This window comes from Gymnoscopelus microlampas, assembly GCF_963454915.1.
Source record: "Gymnoscopelus microlampas genome assembly, chromosome: 5".
Lineage (NCBI taxonomy): Eukaryota > Metazoa > Chordata > Actinopteri > Myctophiformes > Myctophidae > Gymnoscopelus > Gymnoscopelus microlampas.
This window is the reverse complement of record NC_139942.1, coordinates 3,713,060-3,737,608: the sequence shown is the minus strand read 5'-3', so window position 1 is coordinate 3,737,608 and position 24,549 is coordinate 3,713,060. Positions and strand designations below refer to the sequence as shown.

General features: G+C 40.4%; 2 protein-coding genes across 2 annotated transcripts in view; both read left to right on the top strand.

Annotated features, from left to right (window-relative positions):
- The window catches only part of LOC311044833 (immunoglobulin-like and fibronectin type III domain-containing protein 1), a gene marked incomplete at both ends in the record, with an annotated part of 32,606 nt that extends 21,623 nt beyond the window's left edge, over positions 1-10,983 (top strand). The window contains one exon of the mRNA XM_084056649.1: positions 10,966-10,983. Coding sequence (XP_083912775.1) covers positions 10,966-10,983 — 18 coding nt within the window. The remainder of the gene's footprint in view (positions 1-10,965) is intronic.
- Positions 6,398-23,529, top strand: LOC311045477 (C-C chemokine receptor type 3-like). Its single transcript, XM_084057358.1, has 8 exons — positions 6,398-6,470; positions 10,966-11,096; positions 11,650-11,878; positions 14,526-14,709; positions 15,599-15,701; positions 19,190-19,315; positions 21,784-21,988; positions 22,972-23,529. The coding sequence occupies exons 2-8, from the start codon at positions 10,986-10,988 to the stop codon at positions 23,103-23,105; spliced, it is 1,092 nt and encodes a 363-aa protein (XP_083913484.1). The 5' UTR covers positions 6,398-6,470; positions 10,966-10,985; the 3' UTR covers positions 23,106-23,529.
- The last annotated feature ends 1,020 nt before the right edge of the window (positions 23,530-24,549 follow it).

Below are 24,549 nucleotides of genomic sequence, written 5' to 3'. Positions count from 1 at the left end.
TCCCGCCTGTCGGGTGACAAGAAGGTCAGTTGGCTCTCATGCACTGAAGGAACCATGAGCTCGGCCCTGGCCTCCCTGGCTGTGGGGGACTGGTGTAGCGCTGGTGTAGGGCTGGTGTAGCGCCCAGGATCACTTAGGAAATTGGCACCGGGTGAAAAAAATGGGTTACAAAAATCGCGGGATAAAAATTATTAGATTAAAAAAAAAATGACTTTTAACATAGCTTCACGCACGCGCGCGCGCACACACACACACACACACACACACACACACACACACACACACACACACACACACACACACACACACACACACACACACACACACACTGAACTGCACTCAAGGTATTTGTGTTTGTCATGTCTTATGTTTGATTATTATGTTTAACTACTTGTTTATTATTTTTAGGTGAGAACCTTTATAAGCCCTTTATGGGTTTCCTTTTCTCACCTGCACTTATTTCTGTGTTGTTTTAATGATGTTACCTTTGTTCTGTTTTTATTGTGCGAATAAATACATACATGACTTAGGCCCTTAGTTGGTAGCAAGGCGACAAAAATATGTTACGGTGTATTTTAGAAATGTATTTTAAACGTTGATTATTAATGTCCTAGTGACATCCTTACAGGGATCAAAATCAACATGAGTGTGACTTCTTTCTTGGGCTCATCCCAAGGGGTTAAAAGGTTATTAAAAGGTCTACAGACCCTGGCCCAATGGGCATAATGTGCATAATGAAACTGAAACTTGAAATATATAATACCATACATCATATCATCGCTGTTGGGTGGAAACCTCTTTTAAAATGGTTACATTTCAGCAAATGAAAAAAATAAAAGAACCTGTGCTCCACTTTAGTTATCATTTAGTTAAGCTCTTGTTAACACTTTTCCCACACACACATTTAAGATCTTCTTTTTTTTCAAAAACACATTTTGGACCGTCATGTCAAGTACAGAACGGTATTAATTTATGAAAGAAAAAACGACATGGAGATGCAATGTTTCTGCCCACAACAATGAGTTCCTGCTTCATCAGCAGGAACTCAGTCATGACTCATATTGTCGTTGTCGAGCAGAAAACCTTAAATCTCCATAATCTCCATTTTCTTTTTCTTTTTTTCAAAAATGAATGCCCTTCTTCGTCACACAAAAGTAACACAAATAGCTGATCGGCTATTTTTGATACATTTTGAAGGTGAAAGAGAAAGTGGTTAAGTGTGTGGGTGTGTGTGTTTTATAAATATTGTATTAAAGAGCTTAGTGACCAAAGAATAACTACATTGGCTCCATTGGAAGAAAGGTTTTTTTTTTTTTTTTTGCAGAAAAGGAACAGTTTGACATACATTACATTCTTACATACAGCATTTATCATACTTCTTCTTTTTTGGAGGACTTTATGACTCACTCACACGCACGCGCGCACACGCACACACACACACACACACACACACACACACACACACACACACACACACACACACACACACACACACACACACACACACACACACTGCGCATCACAAAGAGCCCCCACCCTCTGACACACACAAACACACAATAGGCCTATGCTTGCATAAGACGTGAGCATTCATTGTCCTAATATTACATGAAATATACCAGTGGTTCTCATAAAAAAATAAACGTGCCAGGGAGAGAAAGAGAACATTATGTTCCTAATTCCAAATTTTTCAAGATTTTTCTAAAATGTTTCTAAAATAGCACATCAACAAGCTCACAGTGTGGCACTTTATGACGCGTTGTTGTGAGCTTGTACATCTGTTGTTTTCGACTGGCATAAGCGTAAAACAGGGTTGAATTGGTTAAGCTATTTTGTATGCTATATTAACCATTCATGTCCCATATGAATGGTTATTTTCATCAAACCATTCATGTGCTTCAGAGGGAAGGGTTACAGCAGAGGGGGCCCTTTGTCACTGATGCCCTTTGGCTTTGATTTTGAACATTTTACAAATAATAATAATTATTTCTAATGATAATAAAAATACAAATAAATAGTTGGTTGCTATCTGTAAGTTTCGGTTTATAGTACAGAATTGTGATGTCATTTGAGCTTAACAGGAACTTAAATCTGGGTTCCCAAAATAATGCAAAGCTAGTAAAGCTAACGAGTGCAGGCAGACGAGGTCCCTCGTCAGTGGCAGACAAAGAGTTAACTAGGCTAATGTACGCTATCGCCAATATGGCTGCTATTTATGAAGACTATCACAAGCTGGGTCTTCCCCTGCCACATTATGATGAAACCACATGACCCAAGAATTACAGCTGAATATTAACCACAGCTGTTTCTAAAGAACGCTAGCAACGTACTTTGGGAACTCAAGTTAGCTTGGGAGACCGGAGAATATTCTCACGGAGCAATGACACGTCAGAAAGACGTCAAATGCAACGTCAAAAGATGTTACAGTGTATTTTAGAAATGTATTTTAGACATTAATTATTAATGTCCTAGTGACATCCTTACAGGGATCAAAATCAACATGAGTATGACTTCTTTCTTGGGCTCATCCCAAGGGGTTAAACGGTTATTAAAAGGTCTACAGACCCTGGCCCAATGGGCATAATGTGCATATAATGAAACTGAAACTTGAAATATATAATACCATACATCATATCATCGCTGTTGGGTGGAAACCTCTTTTAAAATGGTTACATTTCAGTAAATGAAAAAAAATAAAAATAACCTGTGTTCCACTTTAGTTATCATTTAGTCACAAGCTCTTGTTAACACTTTTCCTTTTTTTCAAAAACACATTGTCGACCGTCATGTCAAGTACAGAACGGTATTCATTTATGAAAGAAAAAACGACATGGAGATGCAATGTTTCTGCCCACAACAATGAGTTCCTGCTTCATCAGAGGAACTCAGTCATGACTCATATTGTCGTTGTCGAGCATAATCTTTTTTTCATAAATGAATGCCCTTCTTCGTCATACAACAGAGTCACACAAAAATAACACAAATAGCTGATTGGCTATTTTTGATACATTTTGAAGGTGAAAGAGAAAGTGGTTAAGTGTGTGTGTGTGTGTGTGTGTGTGTGTGTGTGTGTGTGTGTGTGTGTGTGTGTGTGTGTGTGTGTGTGTGTGTGTGTGTGTGTGTGTGTGTGTGTGTGTGTGTGTGTGTGTGTGTGTGTGTGTGTGTGTGTGTGTGTGTGTGTTTTATTGTATTAAAGAGCTTAGTGACCAAAGAATAACTACATTGACTCCATTGGAAGAAAGGTTATTTCTTTTCCAGAAAAGTAACAGTTTGACATACATTACATTCTTACATACAGAATTTATCAATACTTCTTCTTTTTTGGAGGACTTTATGACTCACTCACATGCACACACACACACGCGCGCGCGCGCGCACACACACACACGCACACGCACACGCACACGCACACGCACACGCACACGCACACGCACACGCACACACACTGCGCATCACAAAGAGCCCCCACCCTCTGACACACACAAACACACACTAATATGCTTGCATAAGACGTGAGCATTCATTGTTCTAATATTACATGAAATATACCAGTGGTTCTCATTAAAAAAAAATCATGTCAAGGATCCAAACATTGATGTGTTTTGGCCACGGACCACCATTGAAAAGTCGTGCCAGGGAGAGAAAGAGAACGTTAAGTTCCTAATTCCAACTTTTTCAAGATTTTTCTAAAATGTTTCTAAAATAGCACATCTACAAGCTCACAGTCTGGCACTTTGCGACGCGTTGTGAGCTTGTAGATCTGTTATTTTCGACTGGCATAAGCGTAAAACAGGGTTGAATTGGTTAAGCTATTTTGTATGCTATATTAACCATTCATGTCCCACATGAATGGTTATTTTCATCAAACCATTCACATCCTGTGGATAGGGACATAGTGTCAGACCACTCCCATCAGGACAGAAGTGTTTCATCAGAGGATAAAAGTGATCACTCATAATGCAGTGACCCTTCACCCAGTAGATTGGCCTACATGAGCACTGGTTCTCAAACCAGGGTCCAGGGACCCCCAGGGGTCCTTGATGGGGTTCCAGGGGGTTCCTAGCAAAACGTGTAAACATATGGCATCATGATCAGTTTCACCAATTTAGCCCTACATCGGGCTATTTGAAAATAGCAGATCTACAATTTAGCAACACTAATCTTGTACGGGGGTCCCTGACAAAAAATATGTTCAGATGGGGGTCTGTGGCCAATTCATTAATTCATTTGGGGGTCGTATAGAATACAATAAAATGACCCGGGGTTCTTGTTTGAGAAGCACTGCTTTAGAGGGAAGGGTTACAGCAGGCCCGTGCAGAGGGGGACCTTTGCCACTGATGCCCTTTCACTTTGATTTTGAACATTTTACAAATAATAATAATAATACTTTTGCTACAATAACTATTATTGTAGCAGTTATAGTGGGTTCCCAAAATAATGCAATAGTAAAGCTAACGAGTGCAGGCAGCAGGTGCGTCTTTGTTTACTTCATAATGTTGGACAGACAGGATATTGTGGCATCTTTACAGAGAAGTTGGAAAGGTGTTAGTTTCAAGTCAGTTCAAGGAAATGAAAATGAAACTAAAAACATTACTTTAGTGTCATTTTAATTTCTTTGAACTGACTTTAAACTAAAGTCTTAACAACTTCTCCGTAAAGATGAATATTTGCAAGAAGTATAATATTTACTCCAATTTTCCAGACATGTGACAGCAGAGTAATTATAATTGTGAAATAATATAGGATCAACTAATGCACAACATCGCTTATTATGGTGGAAAATACTAAAACAAAGATGACCGTACATTGTATTTGCATTGTTCATTTTTGTTTTTATTTAGCATTTGCTTAAAAATGTAATGACATTAATGAAAAAAGTAATCTAAAAAATATGCCCCCCTCACGTATTAGGAGGGTAGGTATGAGTCACCAATACCAAGGACGGGTGTTTTTGATGAATCTATCATTGTGAAAATGGAGTTTGAAGCTACGATGGGTTTGTATATAGGGTGTCCGATAAAATTAATATCAAATATCGAAATACTCAATCAAGCAACATAAAAACTGTCCGGGGTGCTCACAAAAGCCTGAGTAGACGATAAAACGACCACAATCATGTTTGAAAGTGAAATATCCCTTTAACTATGGATGTTCTTTTGTTGCAACACAGATGAATCATAACCCCTTTGATTGTTGTCAGTTTGCTACTTCCATGTCCCTGCATGGGCTTACACCAGTGGTTCTCAAAGTGAGGTCCAGGGACCCTCAGGGTTCCTTGAGGGGGTTCTAAATGGACCCTTACGGGTTTGTAACTCTAAGAGTGTACACATGGAACCAAAAGGACCCTTACGGTTCTGTAACTCTAAGAGTGTACAAATGGAACCAAATGGACCCTTACGGTTCTGTAACTCTAAGAGTGTACACATGGAACCAAAAGGACCCTTACAGGTCTGTAACTCTAAGAGTGTACAAATGGAACTAAAAGGACCCTAACGGGTCTGTAACTCTAAGAGTGTACAAATGGAACCAAATGGACCCTTACGGTTCTGTAACTCTAAGAGTTTACAAATGGAACCAATGGCCCTTACAGGTCTGTAACTCTGAGAGTGTACAAACAGAACCAAATGGACCCTTACAGGTCTATAACTGAGAGTGTACAAATGGAACCAAATGGACCCTTACAGGTCTGTAACTCTGTGAGTGTACAAATGGAACCAAATGGACCCTTGCAGGTCTGTAACTTTGAGAGTGTAGCCTACAAATGGAACCAAATGGACCCTTACGGGTCTGTAACTCTGAGAGTTATGGAGGGGAAATTGAAAAGTTTGACAACCATTGGTTTACTTTACACCAACTTGACTGATATTAGTTGGGTTTATACGAGCAAACCCACCCCTCGGATCTAGCTTGTTGCGGTGTTGTGTTGTGTTGTGTTGTGTTGTGTTGTGTTGTGTTGTGTTGTGTTGTGTTGTGTTGTTGGAAAACGGCCGTTTTCCGGCAACACTGTGTCAGCATCCGGATGCTGACACAGTGCAGCTCTGAGCCTCCCATTGGCTGATAAATAGTGTTGCTGGGTCCATGTGGCCACACACACACGCACACGCACACGCGCGCGCGCGCGCACACACACGCACACACACACACACACACACACACACACACACACACACACACACACACACACACACACAGGAAAATTCTCTCTACTGATTTAGAAGGCATTTGTAGAAGGTCTTAATGGCTAAATTGGCCAGTTGAACGATGCAGTGAAATGTGTGGTGTCTTATAATGTGCTCATACAGAGGTGTGAAAACCGAGTGCTGCTCATCTCCACGGTGACGACAATGTCAGTAAGTTAATTCCTCTTTAGCGTTGAATCATGTGCTGTGGTGAAACACTAGAGCAGTTTCACTCAGTCAGCAAGAAGCTCGCAGCTCCTGACGCGCAGTCTTGGCCGCTCCGTTGCACTGGTGAGTTCACACACACTTTATTTTAAATACACAAGACAAAGCTTTGATTTTTTTATGAATACAATGCAATTTTGTCCAATCAATGGTGGGAAAAGTACTCAAATGTTTTACTCAAGTAAAAGTATCAATACTGCAATGTAGAAGCACTCTGTTACAAGTAAAAGTCTGGAATTCAAATTGTACTTGAGTAAAAGTACAAAAGTATTGGTATCAACATATACTTAAAGTACCAAAAGTAAAAGTACTAAAATGTTTGAAAATAGCAGATCTACATGCTCACTGAGCTTGTAGATTGTCTATTTAGGGCTAAAGTGGTTAATGTATGTTTTATATCTGCAAAGTAACCAGTAACTAAAGTTTTCAAATAATTGTAGTGGAGTAAAAGTACAATATGTGCCTCTGAGATCTAGTGGAGTAGAAAGTACTGAACATTGGAAATACTCCAGTAAAGTAAAAGTACCTCAACATTGTACCATTGAGTAAATGTACTTAGTTACTTTACACCACTGATGTTAATACAATATAACGTGGTTGTATTTTGTCTCCCTGCTTTTCTATTGAGACGTTTATTTTTATATATTTTTTCTCCTCTCCCCTGGCCCCCACACACATGTAAAGTGTCTTTGAGTACTTAGAAAAGTGCTATATAAATCCCAGATATTAATATTATTTAGATCATGTCAAAGGTCATGTCTCGCCTAGACACATGATCTGACACAAATTTTAGATGGTCAAGATTAAATATATCCCCTGAGCAAGTGGTTCTCAAACTTTTTCATGTCAAGGACCCCCAAATGAACACTTATTAGCCCGCGGGACCCCCATTTCAAAAGATATGCCAGGGACCCCCATAAGAGAAGTTTTTTTTACGTCTCTAGCAGTGATTCTCAACCATTTTAATTTCAAGGACCCCCAGTTTGACATGCATTAGGGCTACGGACCCCCATTTAATGGCATTTCTATCACTTGGACAGCAATTTATATTGTAAAATCTATGTCAATTTAACTCTGAGAGTGTACAAATGGAACCAAATGGACCCGTTAGGGTCCATTTGGTTCCATTTGTTCACTCTCAGAGTTACAGACCCATAAGGGTCCATTTGGTGCCTAATCTATCATTTACAGTAGCTGGGGAGCCCCTGGAACTCCCTCAAGGACCCCTGGGGGTCCCCGGACCCCTCTTTGAGAACCAATGCCCTGAGCAAGCAGGCAGGCTCTATTAGCTCAACGGTAAAACATTCAGCCCTTACGCAGGAAACCGGTTTCAAATCCAGGGTAGAAGAGGAAAGTTACAAGTACAATCTTGGAGTATTTGTTGTTGTTTTTGTTATTTTTTGCAAGCTGATGACTTTAACTTAACGCTACATTTCAAATAGTAATATTGTACGTTTGACACTACTTCCCTAGGAAGGGACTCTTGGACCCTTTAAAACTTATTTTAAATAATAGTGAAAATATCTGATCTACAAGCTCACAACACAGTGTGAATCGTTGTGAATTTCTTGTAGATGTTTTCAATATTTCTGAAAAGTTCTGACAATGTCTGTCAATTTCTGAAAATGTACTTTGTAATTTGAAAATTATATTGTCCACACTGGACATAAAAGTGTGCAAAAGTAGTGAAAATAGCTGATCTACAAGCTCACAGTGCCTTGCGCTGTGAGCTTGTAGATGTTCACTGCTTTTGAAAGATTTTGAAAACTTTTAAAAACCTTTGAATGCTTATAATGTCACCAGTGTGAAAGGGGTCAAGTGTGTGTGTGTGTGTGTGTGTGTGTGTGTGTGTGTGTGTGTGTGTGTGTGTGTGTGTGTGTGTGTGTGTGTGTGTGTGTGTGTGTGTGTGTGTGTCAATGACAAGTATTAACAAGAGTGTGTGACTAAATAATAACTATATAATTCTGAATAATCTTGACAATGACATTCCCAATATTTGGACCCCATGCAGGTTGACAAGCACTGGGACACATATATGTAATGCTATTTAAATCTTCATAACACAAGAAAGTTCCCCGCTTACAACTGTATTTGTTTGTATGTTTTTTATGTGGACTAGCTGGTTGCTATGGCAGCAGCTAATGGGGATCCTTAATAAAAATCATTTTTTTAAAGCGTTACCCTAACCCCTTTGCTAAACGGTGAACATAACCCGGGGAACATAGGGTAAAATATATATATAAAATAACATTATAATGAAACAGTGTGCCTTAAGCTGCAACTAGCAGCTTAACATTAATATGTATGCGACAGAAAGACCAACTGACTGAGCGACAGTGCTTCCTTCGTTGTCATAGCAAGATACAAGCAACACATGTTTCAATGCACTAAATGAGTGAGCGATAACAGGAAGGAAGACTACAGTATATTATGTCATGATGAAACAGTTATAGCCAGCTGCAGCCTTCTATCCAAAGAATACACTCCCCGCAGACCCCTGTGGGCACGCATCACTCTTCCACTTTGACTAGGTCACAATTTAGCATTGAGTGGGAGGGCATCAGTCTTTTGCTCTCAGCACAAACCCCCCCACCCCCAACAAAAACTCATCGGATGTACACACATATGTAGGCGGTTTATTTCTGTTTCTATACAGCGACTTATCACCGAAAGGTTGTCACCGAACCTTTCTTGTCAACGAAAGGTGACAAGTTCACATGCCTGTAATACAATAGAATAGTCCCTAGTCCTTGGGGTGTTTTTTTTGTTTGTTTTTTTGTAACTGTATATTAGCAGATACGTGAAATGTGTCTTCCAGTAACAACTAGGAGCAGTGAGCAGCCATTCAATGGCGCGCAGGGAGCAATAGGCTCTATGCACAGCAGCCATATTATCACTTCCTTCACAGGTGTTACCAATGATACTAATGAAGGCTCTGTTCCATTTAGTCTAGCACAGTGGTTTCCACGACCCCCATAACTCTGAGAGTTACACACCTGTAAGGGGCCATTTGGAAGCCCATGAAGGTGCCTGGACCCCAACTGTAGACCCACTGGTGTAGCAGAGTGTTTCCAGTGAGCCAACATGCACAATATCAGCACCCTGACTCTGTTTGCCCATGAATGGAACAGAGCCTTCATTAGTATCATTGGTAACACCTGTCTTCATAATATGGCTGCTGTGAATAGAGCCTATTAGGGGTAAGAGTCTTGCTTATGGACTCACATCGCTGTCCTGTCCTGGCCTGCAACCGTACCTGGGACGAATAGAGCTACAGCCTTAACCAGACGGGCTCATTAACCGCTCAGCTATGGCCACCCTTAACCCGTCTGTGTCATTTTAAGATTTCTATGGCTATTAAAAAAATGGCAGATATACAAGCTCATAGCGCGGCGCCGAGTGCCGCACCATGAGCTTTTAGATCATGAAATCATGAAAATGTGTGCAAATCTTTACAAATGTCTTCTAAATCCTTTTTTTTTTTTTAAACGTATGTTGCTATATCAGTGGTTCTCAATCTTATTCATGTTTTGTCCGCCGATCCCCATCAACATATGTCGTTCCAGGGACCCCCCCAGAAGCAAAGATTCGTTTGTATTCAAAAATGTGCACAAATCTTCGAGATTTTTCAAAAACAGCAGATCTGCAAGCTCGTATCGCGGCACTCGGTGCCGCGCTATGAGCTTGTAGATCTGCTATTTTTGAATAGCCCAAAGTATAAAATAGTTATAGTTATAGCTCAAATCTAAAATGACGCAAGATGTGTTTCCGGTCTTAATGGGTTAAAATATCTTGTTGCTAAACCTTGTACTTCCCCAAAAAGTAATGAAGTAGTGAAAATAGCTGATATACGAGCTTATAGACCAGTATAGGTTACGTCTTTGGTGGTTTTAACCACTTAAATCCAATATACACTGTTGTATGTCAAATAGCAGAAATACCTGATTTCTGTGACACATTGCAACATGTTATGAGCTTGTAGAATGCCATTTGCACAGAATGTTCATCTATTTTCGCCCAATGTTTGTCTGCATTTCCACCGAATATTTGAGTTGTCTAGCCCAGTGGTTTTCAGACTTTTGCAGATCTATATGTACAAGCTCACAATGCGTCGCATCTCGACGCATTGTGAGCTTGTAGATCTGCAATTTCCAAATGGCCGAAGTATATAGGCCTACTGTGTATAGGGCTGAAGTGGTTAATGTATGTTTTGTAATACTATTCAAAACCTTCAAAGTAACTAGTAACTTTTCAAATAATTGTAGTGGAGTAAAAGTACAATATTTGCCTCTGAGATGTAGTGGAGTAGAAGTGCAAGTACTGAAAATTGGAAATACTCCAGTAAAGTAAAAAATACCTCAAAATTGTACTGAAGTACAATACTTGAGTAAATGTAATTAGTTACTTTACACCACTGGTGTGAGGCTGCATGGTGAGACGCTCCCGGGCGAGTGTCCGCTGGACAAGCGGTGCCATGGAGCGCTGCCTCCGTTTCACGGCTACAATCACAGTGACAGGAGTGGTGTGACTTTTGTTGTGTCTCTGTCCTTTTCTCCTACAGGTTAAAGCCAACGTCTAACCATGGACGAATATGACATGTATGACCTGTTCAAAAACATGTCCGACTACCTCTACAACACCACAGACGACCCATCCACAGTGGAGGACAAACCCGTCCGCCACTGTCCCAAGGTCAGTGGTGTGAAGAAGTACTCACATTTCTTTTAATTGAGTAAAAGTATCAATACCACCATGCGTAAGAAGCGGTCTGCTAACTCCTCATGCATCGAAGGAAGCATGAGCTCAGTTCGGGGCTCTCCCCAGGCTGGCAGAGGGAAAGCAGCGCCCAGGATTACAAGCTTATAGGCATTGGCATCAAAATGACACTTATACAGAATGTCCCATTTCGCAGGTTTCCAAATGTATAAAATCCTTTGAAAATAGCAGAGCTACAAGCCCACAAAGCGTCGTTTTGCGACGCTTTGTGAACTTAGATCGGCTATTTTCAAGTATACAGTATAGAGCTGAAGTGGTTTGTGTATGTATTACAATTATAATCTAAATCTTCAAAATAACTAGTAATTACAATATTTGCCGCTGAGATGTAGTGGAGTTGAAGTAAAAGTATTGAAAATTACACATATCCCAGTAAAGTAAATAATACGAATACAAAAAAATACATACATACAAAATGGTACTTGAGTAAATGTAGCCTACTTAATTACTTTCCGCCACTGTCCCCAAGGACCACGTCAACGAGTTCGGAGCCAGATTCATCCCCATCTTCTACTATGTCACCTTCCTGCTCAGTTACCTGGGCAACGGGCTGGTCCTCTTCATCATCTACAAGTTTGAGAAGCTCAGCAAGATGACCAACATCTTCCTGCTCAACCTGGTCCTCTCCAACCTCCTGTTTGCCTCCAGCCTTCCTTTCTGGGCCACCTACCATTCATCTGAGTGGATCTTTGGCAGAGGTGGGCACCAGCGTCCATTTTGACTGCTCAAGTTTTAGTCAGTGGTGGGAAAATGTACTCAAATATTTGACTTAAGTAAAAGTATCAATACTGCAATGCAGAAATACTGTTACAAGTAAAAGTCCGGTCATCAAAATTGACTTGAGTGAAAGTACAAAGGTATTGGCATCGAAATATGCTTAAAGTATCAAAAGTGGAAAGTACCCATTCTGCAGAATGTCCCATTTCACGTAACAAGTTTTCAAATAAAAAATAATTTGAAAATTGCAGATCTACAAGCTCACAATGTGTCGCATCGCGGCACATTGTGTGCTTGTAGATCTTTTTGTAATGATAATCAAAATGTACAAAGTAAAGGTTTCAAATAATTGTAGCGGAGTAAAACATGTAATATCTGCCTCTGAGATGTATAGTAGAAGCAAAAGTATTGAAAATTGGAAACGCTCCAGTAAAGTAAGGAAAATCCTCAAAAGTGTACTTAAGTACAGTACTTGAGTAAATGTACTTAGTTACTTTACACCAGTGGTTCTCAGGTTAGCAGATATACAACTTCGTAGGGCTATGAGCTTGTAGATCTGCAATTTTTTAAATATCTTTGAATATATATATATATTTTTTTTAAAGCGAAGATTTTTAACTCAAATCTTCGCTCATGGGAGTCCCTGGCACAAAACATTTTCAGATGGGGGTCCGCGGCCAAATGTATATCAATTTAGGGGCCCTTGGCATGAAAAAAGTTGAAAACCACTAGCCTGGGACCAGACGAATCTGCGAGTAATGTTGGAGACTGGGCTAAAACAGCAGACAATTGTGCAATGTAATAATTTGTAACCCTTCAGATCACACGTCTCCGCGCGTCCGTTGAATTGGTGAAATTAAAAGCAGACAAGACTGTTAAAATTAAGTGTATTTAATAATTAAGCAGTAATTAAACTAATTACAGATTGAATATAGAAATGTACTTAACAGAGATCTCTGGGCTCCCAATCAACTGTCCTTAACAGCAACAAGTTACTTCGAGGTCAGTTCATCAGGTCTGAGCCCCGCTATCTGTCCCTGGAGCCTATTTATAATATCCTATACATGTTATACTAAAAGTTATCAAAAGAAGTCGCTGTCGGTCCACCATGGTTTCTTCATCAGAGTAGGCAAGTGGTCCCCCCCTGGCTGATTTACGGACCGAGTGCCTCGCACCTATGGAATGCAGCACATCCTCCCTACAGATAACAGTCTGGGCATACTGTCTCAATGCATCGGCCGGCAGTAAGCATCTCCATTGGTCCAGGTTCTCTTCCCAGGGTGTGCAAGTGGCCCCACTGATTTACCGGTCCAGCCGACGGTCTTGGTCTCACCAGCCTAGTCTCAGCACCTGGGAATGTCAAAATAGACGCAGCAGACACCATTGTATTCTCTCTCTAACCGTGACGGTCCTAGACATTAGAAGTATATTGTCTTCTGGGAGATAACACAGCGTTCTGCCATGCGAATAGATCATGTTTATCACAGTGACTGTATTTCTAAGGACATAATTCCAGCAAGGCTATAATGATTTCATAAGTTAATAATGTGTTTTCTGTTAGGGTCTATGCGAACAACAGTACAACAGTACTAATGAAGACACACACATTTGCTCTTAGTAACTGGGACTTGAAAAAACAGTAATAGTAAAAATGCACACATTGGCTCTTTAATCACTAGGGCTAAAAAAGGATATACATTGCCATATAAGGATGTAAGTCATTTGCTCATAATAACTAAGGCTTAAAAAGGATATCAGTTGCCATATAAGGATATAAGTTGCCAACAGTAAAAAAAAAAATCACACACTGTGTGAAGGAAGCGGTGCCTTTGGGCTTAACTCATTTCAGTTCGTCCCTATTGGTGGTCTGAGTCCACTTACCAAATTTGTACTTGGTAGCATGCTGCAAACTGGAATAATGGCTGTTTAAAGCCCAGCCAATGGGCAGACAGAGGGGGCGGGGCTTAAGTAATTACAGTTTGTCCCTATTGGTGGTTTTAGTCCATGTACAAAATTTGTACTCCGTAGCATGCTGCAAACTTGAGTTATGGCTGTTTAAAGGCCAGCCAATGGGAAGACAGAGGGGGGCGGGGCTTGAGCAATTCATGCTCGGCCCGTATTGGTGGTCTAAGTCCACATACCAAATTTGGACTTGGTGGCATGCTGCAAACTGGAGTTATAGCTGTTTAAAATCCCGTGCTCATCCCGTGCTCATACGGGCGGACGTCCCTGGGGGTCCCTGGACCCCTCTTTGATAACCGGTGGCACGTGTGGCAAATGAGAGGAGAGATGGCATAGGCAATCTCCAAGTCCGTGTGTGTGTGTGTGTGTGTGTGTGTGTGTGTGTGTGTGTGTGTGTGTGTGTGTGTGTGTGTGTGTGTGTGTGTGTGTGTGTGTGTGCGTGTGTTTGTATGTGTTGCTTCTTTGCCGTGCTCATCCCGGGCTCATACGGACACACAGACAGACACACAGACAGACACACAGACACACAGACACCGAGTCAAAGCCACGTGTAGAGCGGTTGGCACCGCTAAAAATTGCAGTGATATAGTCTGTCTACGCCAGGCTAGAAAACCACTGCTTTGCACATGGGTAAATGTAACTAATCCTCTGGTCTTTTTGGTACAGTGCTGTGTAAGCTGGTCAGCAGCGTGTACTTCATCGGCTTCTACAGCTCCGTGCTCTTCCTCTCTCTCATGACACTGGACCAGTACCTGGCTGTGGTTCACGCTGTGCAGGCTGCCAAGAACAGGACCAAGACCTACGCTGTCTGTGCATCGCTGGCCGTATGGGGCATCAGCATTTTAGCCAGGTACCTTACCTGTTACTTTACTGTATTTGGTGGGTTAGGTGCAGACAGACGCGTTGCAAGGTCTCTACTAGGTTGGGGGCTTCGCTCGCGCGCGGATTTCGGCAGATTTGGGTACTGTTTTTTTACTTTATTTCGGTGTTAGGGGTAGGGTTAGGTTAGGGTTATAGCTATATAATTCAAAAATGTTTTTTTGTATTGGTGGCTTTGGATAACACATTGGTAGCTATAGCCACCGAAGCCCCCGCGTAACGACGCCTCTGGGTGCAGATGCAGAATTCTAGAAAAGAAAATAAGTGCATTCTTATTATTGATTCATTAGGCCTCCCCCCCCCCCCCACACACACACACACCCAGGTGGAGAGCCACTGTTCCAGTATGTCTATTCTTCTTCCACTGTCCATTGAGTGCCAATCAAAAGTACTCAGGAGCCGAGATACAGAATTTTTAAGTTTTAAGTTAACAAGGAAGTGGATGGGAGTTTAAATCTTCGAAAAATCATATCTCCTTGGTCTTTGGGTCAAATTTCAAAAAATAAATAAATATATATATATATATATTTTTTTTTTAAATAAAACGCAGATCTGCGTCTTTGGCAGCCTGCGTTCTAAGGACTCAATAGAACGCAGATCTGCGTTTTTGGCAGCCAATGTGTTAACATAAACCGCTGTAGCTTCAAGATGGCAGATCGCAGATCGAAACAGTCTTCGCTGGGCGTCTCACACAGCTACCCTGTGTGTCTACAAACAACGCGCGATTTTAACGGATTTAGCGATGTCTGTGGCGACGTGAAAAAAAAAAACAATAAATCGCTGGCACTGGTGAGTACATTATGATATTAAACTCTGGTGTGGTGGAATGTGTTAAAACTGCATTGTGACTGTGATTGTAGTCTGAAAGAGCTGGTGCTGCAGGACGTACGTAAGGACGGTGCAGAGGGCCTGTTGTGTGAGGAGACGGGGTACTCTGAGGAGGTCATGGACCGCTGGAGACAGGTCAGATACTACATAAGAATTGGCATTACATTTTTTTTATATACAGCAGGGGTTCTCAAACAGAACGGAAGATTTGTGGGTTTTTTTTTTAAATGGAAGATTATTCAAAATGTACCAAAATCTTTTTTTAGATTTTTCCGAATGTGTTAAAAAAGCATGTCACGTAAAAGTGGATAAAATGGTTAAAATAATTGTGACGCTGTATTAACACATTTAGCTGGGGGCCCCCTGGAAAACCCCCCTGTGGGGTCTCCAGAGAACCACTGGCTTTCAGTACCGATGTAAAAGTCAAACTTTTTTCAAAAATAGCACAATATCTACAAGCTCACAATGTGTTCCAATATGATGCATGGTGAGTTTGTAGATCTGATATTTCTTTAATAGCTGAAGTATAAAGGGCTAAAGTGAAAATGCATGGGGGGGGGGGGGGGGTTGGGGTCTTTGTGTGATAGGAACTTTTTTTGGTAATTAGGCCTATTACTATTATTATTATTTTGTTTTACATTAACCACCTTAACCCTACTTCAATTCAATTCAATTTTATTGTGTCAAATCACAACAAGTTGTCTCAAGACACTTTACACTTTACAGACCCGACAGTCCCACCCTGAGCAAGCAATTGAGCGACAGTGGCAACGAAAAACTCCCCCTGAACTGGAAGAAACGTCAGGCAGACCCTAGGCTCTAGGGTGGGGGCCTTCTGCCTCGACCGTGTCAGGGGGAAAGAAGAGAGAGAGGGAGAGACAGAGGAGAGACAGAAAGAGATACAAGTAGTAACAATAACAATAGTAGCAAATATAATAGTGTAAGATAGTATATGATAATATGATATAGTACAACAATAATGTGTATGCAGTATATAATGGTATAATATAGGGGAGAGAGGATCACTATAGGGTGACTGAGTCTATACACTTCGGCTATAGGCTTTATCATAGAGAAATGTTTTTAATCGAGTCTAAAAAATACAAGACTATACTACTAGCATCCCTATTCTGGGGGGAACATTTGCCAAAGATTGCAGATCTACAAGCTCACAGTGTTGTGACGTGTTGTGAGCTTGCGGATCTGCTATTTTTAGACAGGAAATTTGGTGTAGAGGGTAAAAAGAGCAGACCAAGTACAGAACCATAGGTTTAATAAATATTGAGGGTTTAATTAATTAAATTTTGTCCCATGGTTTTCTTACCTTTTCTACGATGTTATGATATCTTAGGATGAACATGTAGGATGGTACAGTAGGAAAATGTCATAACTCCATCCCGGGTCCGTCACAGCTAAAAACACGCGCCAATGGGCCTTGCGCTAAATCGCATATTTGAATAGCTTTTTGGTGAGATCTGACGTTCATTGTGACAGAACACTCTGCAAGGTGATTGTCTTGAATGCGCCCCACCGGAAGTCTCACTAGACGAGATTGAAATCTCGAGATTGAAATCTTGTCTACAGCGAGACTTCCTGTGCGGCTTCATCTCTCTCTCAGCCTCCGGGTCCTTGGCCTGAAAAAAAAATACGTTGAAGACCCCTGTACTAAAGCAATGGTTCTCAAACCTTTCAGGCCGCGACCCCCTAAAATTATCATATCTGAACTTGGGCCCCCCCCCCCCCCCACCCTGACAAGCATAGGCTCTATGCACAGCAGCCATATTGGAAAGAAATTGGGCCTCTTCTTACTTCCTTCACAGGTGTTACCAATGATACTAATGAAGGCTCTGTTCCATTCTGGTCAGGGTGCTGATATTGTGCATGTTGGCTCACTAGAAACACTCCATTTTGGTTCCCAAATGGCCCCTTATGGTGGGTGTGTAACTCTGAGAAAATAAGACAACCACTATGCCACACTAAATGGAACAGAGCCTTAATTAGTATCATTGGTAACACCTGTGAAGGAAGTAAGGAAGGGGCCCAATTCATTCCCAATATGGCTGCTGTGCATAGAGCCTAATTGTAGCAGTTGAGGCATTTAGTTTGACTCGGTACCACAGAAATATCGTGAAAATAGCCCATCTACAGGCTCACAGCATTGTGCGCTTGTAGATCAGCTATTTTTAGGTAATATATCGTCGGTGTCCAGCCGGGACCAGCTAACTCCATTTTCAGGTTTTTTTTTTTTTTTTCATAAATCAACGCTATTGAACCCCCTTTACATCTGTGTAAAAGGAAAAAAAAAAAAACCAATGAAAAGTATTAAAAAGCGCCTCTGACGAAAACTCCCAACTCCATTGGATCCTCAAACTGTCCGTCAAAAACAAACAACACCCGCCTCCTTTCATGCTCTCCACTGCAATGTGCAGCAGACAGGCAGAAGATCAAGCCGATGAAATACAAACATCTCCAAGAGCTCAAGGAGATCATGCCAAAGGACTTTCACAGCTTTTATGACAATCTAAAGCAATAGGAAACACCCACCACACACATTGAAAAGTGTACTATAGTACTATAGTCATAAAACTTCATTCTATTGCAGTAAGTTGTAGCATAAACCCAATTTCCATACATTCCAATTTCTGAATTTTTGCCAATTGTCAGATCAATACCATAGTCTAAAAACTTCAGGGTTTTTGCCAATTGTCAAATATAAATACTACAGATTTAAAAAAAAAACGTAATTCAGACTTTTTTTTGCCAATTGTCAGATATACATTTGGACAGTTTTCACTGTGTAATTTCAGCGTTAAACCAATATGCAGGATGTGACTGAATATCACTCATGTCAGACTGCATTCATGCTTTACCCTCCACCTTTAGCAGAGACTTTAAGTGAACAGTCATTTGCTCTCGGCTCTGGTCAACGTTTTGCGGGGTGGCAGAATTGCTTGTTGCATGATCCATGGATGTTTCCAATGCATGTGAAAATAAAAGTTGTTTAAGTACAGCATTCAGCTTGATCTATACTTAGTATATGAGGATGGCGCACATCATAAATAGCTGATCTCCAAGCTCACAATGCGTTGTGGTGTGTTGTGAGCTTTGAGATTCATTGTCAGCTGTTCTTATCAATGATGGACAAAACCTCCTAACTCCACTCAATGATGGACAAAACCTCCTAACTCCACTTGAGCTGGATTTGGGTAAAGTGGTGATAATATAATGACACATGCAAGTATCTGATAATATATAAAGTCACAATACCAAGTTTGATGAGGCAGTATTGCTTTGTTTTAAAAATATAAGGTTTTCTTCATTTTCTGAACATTTTATATTTTGTTTTTCATTTCCTGAACAATTACCATTTTGGAGTTAGCTGGTTCCGGCCGGACAGCAGAGACATATAATAATATAATATGGGTAATATTTGACAATTTGGCCAATGTGGCTAATTGAAAAATCTTAAAAGTTTGAGAATTACTTATTTAGAAGGCATTTGTAGAATCGGCCTCAGGTCTTAAGCAAATCCTTTGGGGACCCACCCAACATCATTTGGGGGACCCCCATAGTTTGTTAACCACCTGCACTAAAGAGTAACAGTTCCTCTCCATCCCCTGCAGGCGACTTATTACCAACAGTTCCTGGTGTTCTTCCTGCTTCCTCTCTGCATGCTGATGTTCTGCTACGTCAGCATCACTGTCCGCATCATGTCCACACGGATGAAGGAGAAGTGTCGCTCTATCAAGGTTGTTACAGTTATTTCTTTATTTTGTTTTGACAAAAACATATATATATACAATTTCAGTTAGTTTTAATTGGATTTTAAAAGGGGCTTGGCTAGTTCAGTAATTTTTTGGTTTAGTTTTCTTTTTTGTATGAACTCAGGAGTGAGATTCAAAAAGCCAAACTAGTGAAAATAGCACATTGTGATGCTTTGTGAGCGTGTAGGTATTGTAGAAGAAACAGTTAAAGGTAGGGTAGGTGATATTTTTGGTTAAAACAAAAAGTATTTTGTTAAAAGGTTAAAGCACTATATTCTGATAGCAATCATTGCTATAGATAGTGTTTGTTCAGTGACAGGAGTCTCCATGTCTCTCCAGCTCTTTAATGAACAGAAAATACATTTTCAGGTAGGTGACAACATTTCAGCCAATCATGAAAGAGTACCCATTTATCATCTTCATTTTTATAGTGTTCCAGTTCCAAGTTTGTCTGCTCATTTCTCTGTGTCATCACTTCCAATTTCACTTGTTTAATCTGCATCCTGACTGAGCTCTCTATCCTGATTGGATAAAATTGTTATCCTGACCTGAAAATGCATGTTCTGTTTAATAAAGAGCTGGAGAGACATGGAGACTGAACAAACACTCTATAAGCAATGAGACAGAATCAGAATATAGAGCTATTTAATACTTATTTTAACCAAGGAAAATCACTTACACTACCTTTAAATTACGTATAATAATAATAATAATAATATGGGTAATAATAATAATTATAGTAATAAATATAGCTGCAAGCAGCGATAATACGGGGCCAGTGAGAGAGAGAGAGAGAGACAGACAGACATGGAAACTGGAGAGAGAGAGAGAGAGAGAGTAATGGAAACTGGAGAGAGAGAGAGAGAGAGAGAGAGAGAGAGAGAGAGAGAGAGAGAGAGAGAGAGAGAGAGAGAGAGACGTTTCAAAGAAATGTGAGTCTTGCATGTATTTGTTAGGGGCAGATGAATAATTTTCATAAAACTGCAATAGTTAAAATCTATTTCCTCCTGGGATTTTTGAGTAATCTGCACGAAAATTTTTACAAATGAACTTAGGACCTTTGCCGACAAAACAAAAGCGGCGGATTTTCCATAAGTGAAAAAATGCAGAAGTTATGAGCCAATGGCTGTTTTTCATATAATTCAAAATGGTGGGCGATCGAAAGGTCAGAGGTCAAAAGTCAGACCACGAAAGTTGTCGGGCATGAAGTGTGTATCGAAGTTTCATGGTTGTAGGTCAAACAGGGCATGAGTTGGCACTTTCAATTGAGTGCTATAGCGCCACCCTTTGACAAATGAGTGTGAGAATTATTTCTTGGTAGTTTTTCATGAGCATCTACCATATGGCCGAGTTTCGTAAAAAGCGTATGCACGGTTAAGCCAGAACTGCCAAAAACAAGTATTTTTCAAACTGCACAAAATTGCGGACAATCTAAGGGCGGAGCTTACTGGTCAAAGCGATACATGTGTTCCTCATGAGTCAAGGCACAAGTGTAAGCAAGTTTCACGACTTTCGGACAAACTTGGCATGACTTAAGCCTGTTTAAAGTTTGCATTTAAAAAAAAATGCTATAGCGCCCCCCTTTGGCCAATTGGAGTAAGATTGGTTTCAGTGATATTTGGAATGACCCTGTACATTTCTGCAAAGTTTCAAAGAAATGTGAGTCTGCATGTATGTTTTAGGCATAGATGAATAATTTTCATAAAACTGCAATAGTTCAAATCTATGGAATCCTGGGATTTTTGAGCAATCTGCACGGAACGTTTAACACTTGAACTTTGGACCTCTGCCGACAAAACGATAGGAGTGGATTTTTTCTAAGTGAAAAAATGCAGAAGTTAGGAGCCAATGACTGTTTTTCATATAATTCAAAATGGTGGGAGATCTAAAGGTCAGAGGTCAAAAGTCAGAGGGTGAAAGTTGTTCAGCATGAGGAGACGCATACAGTATGTGTATCCAAGTTTCATGGCTCTAGGTCAAACAGGGCATGAGTTGTACCTGTTCAAAGTTGGCATTTTCAATTGAGTGCTATTGCGCCACCTTTGGACGAAAGATTGTGAGAATTATTTCTTGATCGTTTTTCATGACCATCTACCATATGGCCGAGTTTCGTAAAAAGCGACTGCACGGTTCAGCCAGAACTGTGAAAAGTGGCAGAAGAAGAAGAAGAAGAAGAAGAAGAAGTGACAGAATAATGCCAATAATAAAACAGGTCCAGAGCTGAGCTCTGGCCCCGTAATAATAATAATGAATAACTGAACAAAAACTAAAAACATTTGTTTGTTTGCTTTATTATGTTTTGTTAACACAACAATACAGTTACAGTTAGCTAGGTTCTTTTGTAGGCCTAAAGCTTTTATTTTAATTTAATTTTTGTTCACTGAAATATTTGTTTTCAATTCTAATCGTGGTTAAATTTGGACATAACCATAACAACCCTGTGCTCCATCCAGCTCATCTTCATCATCGTCTTCACCTACTTTGCCTGCTGGACGCCCTACAACACGGTCATCCTCCTGCAGGCCATTAGAATCTCTACGGTTACCAACAACACTGTGTCGTGCAGAGAGTCAGACACACTGGGCTACTATCTGTACGTGACGCGCAACGTGGCCTACCTCTACTGCTGTATCAGCCCAGTGTTCTACACCTTCATGGGTAAGAACGCTACCAAGTACATTTACTCGTGTACTGCACTTTTACTTTACTTACGTGTACATTTTTTCAATGCTTTATACTTAACTCATTCACTGCCAGATTTATTTCTGGCTGTGTTGGCCCACTGCCAACAATTTTTGTATTTTTTTTTAACTTTCAACAGCGCACAAAAAAATGACATTAATTATGATCGCGAGTCCAATCGTTTGTAAACACACAGGATATCTGTGCACGTCGCCCAGACAGCAAACATTCCGATCGGCTCGGAGCCCTTCTCATGCAGCCCCGTGTAAACACGCCATTTCTTTTCAAAATTGGACGGTTCACTTACTTTTTCGGCTCGCCACAGAAAATGTACATCCCTTATGATCGCGTGTCCAACTGTTTGTTTGTAGACATACACAAGCTCATAGCGCGGCACAGAGTGCCGCGATATGAGCTTGTAGATCTGCTATTTTTGAAAATGTCTGAAAATGTGTGCAAATCTTTGAATATATATATGTTTTAAAAGCGAAACATTTGTACTCAAATTTTTGCTTCTGGGGATTCTACAAATGTCTTCTAAATTCTATCATTTTTTAATTTTTTTGTATTTATGTTGCAATAATATCAGTGGTTCTCAAACCTTTTCATGTCAAGGACCCCCACCATGACAATGTATTTGGCCACAGACCCGCATCTCAAAATATGTTGTTCCAGGAACCCGCAGAAGCAAAGATTTTAGTTACAAATATTCACGATTTTAAAATAGCAGATCTACAAGCTCATAGCGTAGCAATCGGAGCCACGCTATGAGCTTGTACAATCGGATATTTTCTAAAGATGAACTATAGAAAGAATACATTTGAAATGGGATATTCTGTATAATGAGCCAATACTTTTTTCTCTACTTTCACTCAAGTCAAATTATAAATACCGGACAATTACATTACAGTGTGCAGTGCTACTATTACTTAAGTATCTTCTCCCCCCACTGTTTGTAGGTAAGAAGTTCCAGAGCCACTTCAGGAGGCTGCTGGCCAAGAAGATCCCCTGTCTGAGACGACACATGAGCCTCAGCAGCCAGAGCAGCAGGTCCACCTCGCAGAAGACCCCCCATACCACCTGTGACCTGTGAAGACCCCCCATATACCACCTGTGAAGACCCCCCATATACCACCTGTGACCTGTGAAGAGTCATTTATACTTTATACTATCAGTGGTTCTCAAACTTTTTCATGTCAAAAATATATGTATTTGGCCGCGGACCCCCATCCCAACATATTTTGTTCCAGGGACCCCCAGAAGCAAAGATTTGAGTTACAAATATTCGCTTTAAATATATATATATATTCAAAGATCTGCACAAGTTTTTCAAAAATAGCAGATCTACTATTTTTGCCAAATTATAAAATAAGGTTAAAGCGGTTAAAAGGATTGTGACACCATATTAACTACTTTTGCTGGGGACCCCCTGGTATCCCTCCAAGGACCCCTGGGGATCCCCGTATACCCCACTTTGAGAACCAGTGCTCTAGAGCCCCCCCCCCCACAATTATCCCATTTTTCTTCTTTTCCACAGTATAAATATTGTGAAAATTGCTAATTTACAAGCTGTGAGCAAGTAGATCGGCTATTTTCAAGAGAATTTGGACGATGTTTGAGATTTTTTTCTAGTATAGTTTGTCGATAACTTTTGACACAGTAATGGTCTAATTTTGTATTTCATTTTTTTCTGACCTAACTTAGCTCATGTCATTTGGCATCTCTATCCAATATTTATTTTGATTATACCTGGATATATTCTGAGCATTTCCATAGGCTACTAAATTGTTTGTTGTTAAAGGGGTGGTGCCATGGTCTTGCACTTTTTCTGTTTTTCATGTGTCTATGAGGTTGATAGAACTTCATTAAGCCCCCTGGTGGTGTTTTTATGGTGTTTTATGTCTTCTCTGACCATTTTGAGTTTCTACCTGGAGGCTGAAACCTTGAGGGTCAAACGTGCCAATAGAAAAACAGCGCGTTAGTGACATAGTAAAAACATCCCCTCCCCCTCATTATCATAACACAACAGGTGTGGGCATGAGGACGAGGAGGGACTAGGACAGGTGGGTGGTGCTAATGTGGTGGAGGAGGTGCTAAGGTGAGAACCAGGTATACTTAATGAACTGGAGGCGTGTCCACATAAAAACATAATTTTAACACTTTCTGTACACTTTTTTGAAAAAATCTTCCTACTAATATAACCATAATACCGTGATGATTATGTTTTAGGGGGGGGGGGGGGGGATCACTGAAAATCACGGCACCCCGTCTTTAAGTATTTTTTGAGAACGAGAGTAATCTGTCAGCAGGTCGGACAAGATACGCTGAAGTCAAACAAATCTCTCTTTCTCAACAAATACTCATCGCAAAAAGGATCAACTTAGTATGGAAATGCTAAGAATATTTCCAGGATGTCACAAATTGAATTGAAACAAAATATTGGATACTACCGTCAAAAGATATTAAGCTAATGGCGTGGCTGACACACTTGTCGGTCTGGTGTATTAGGCCACGTACCATAATTTGATACTTTTTTA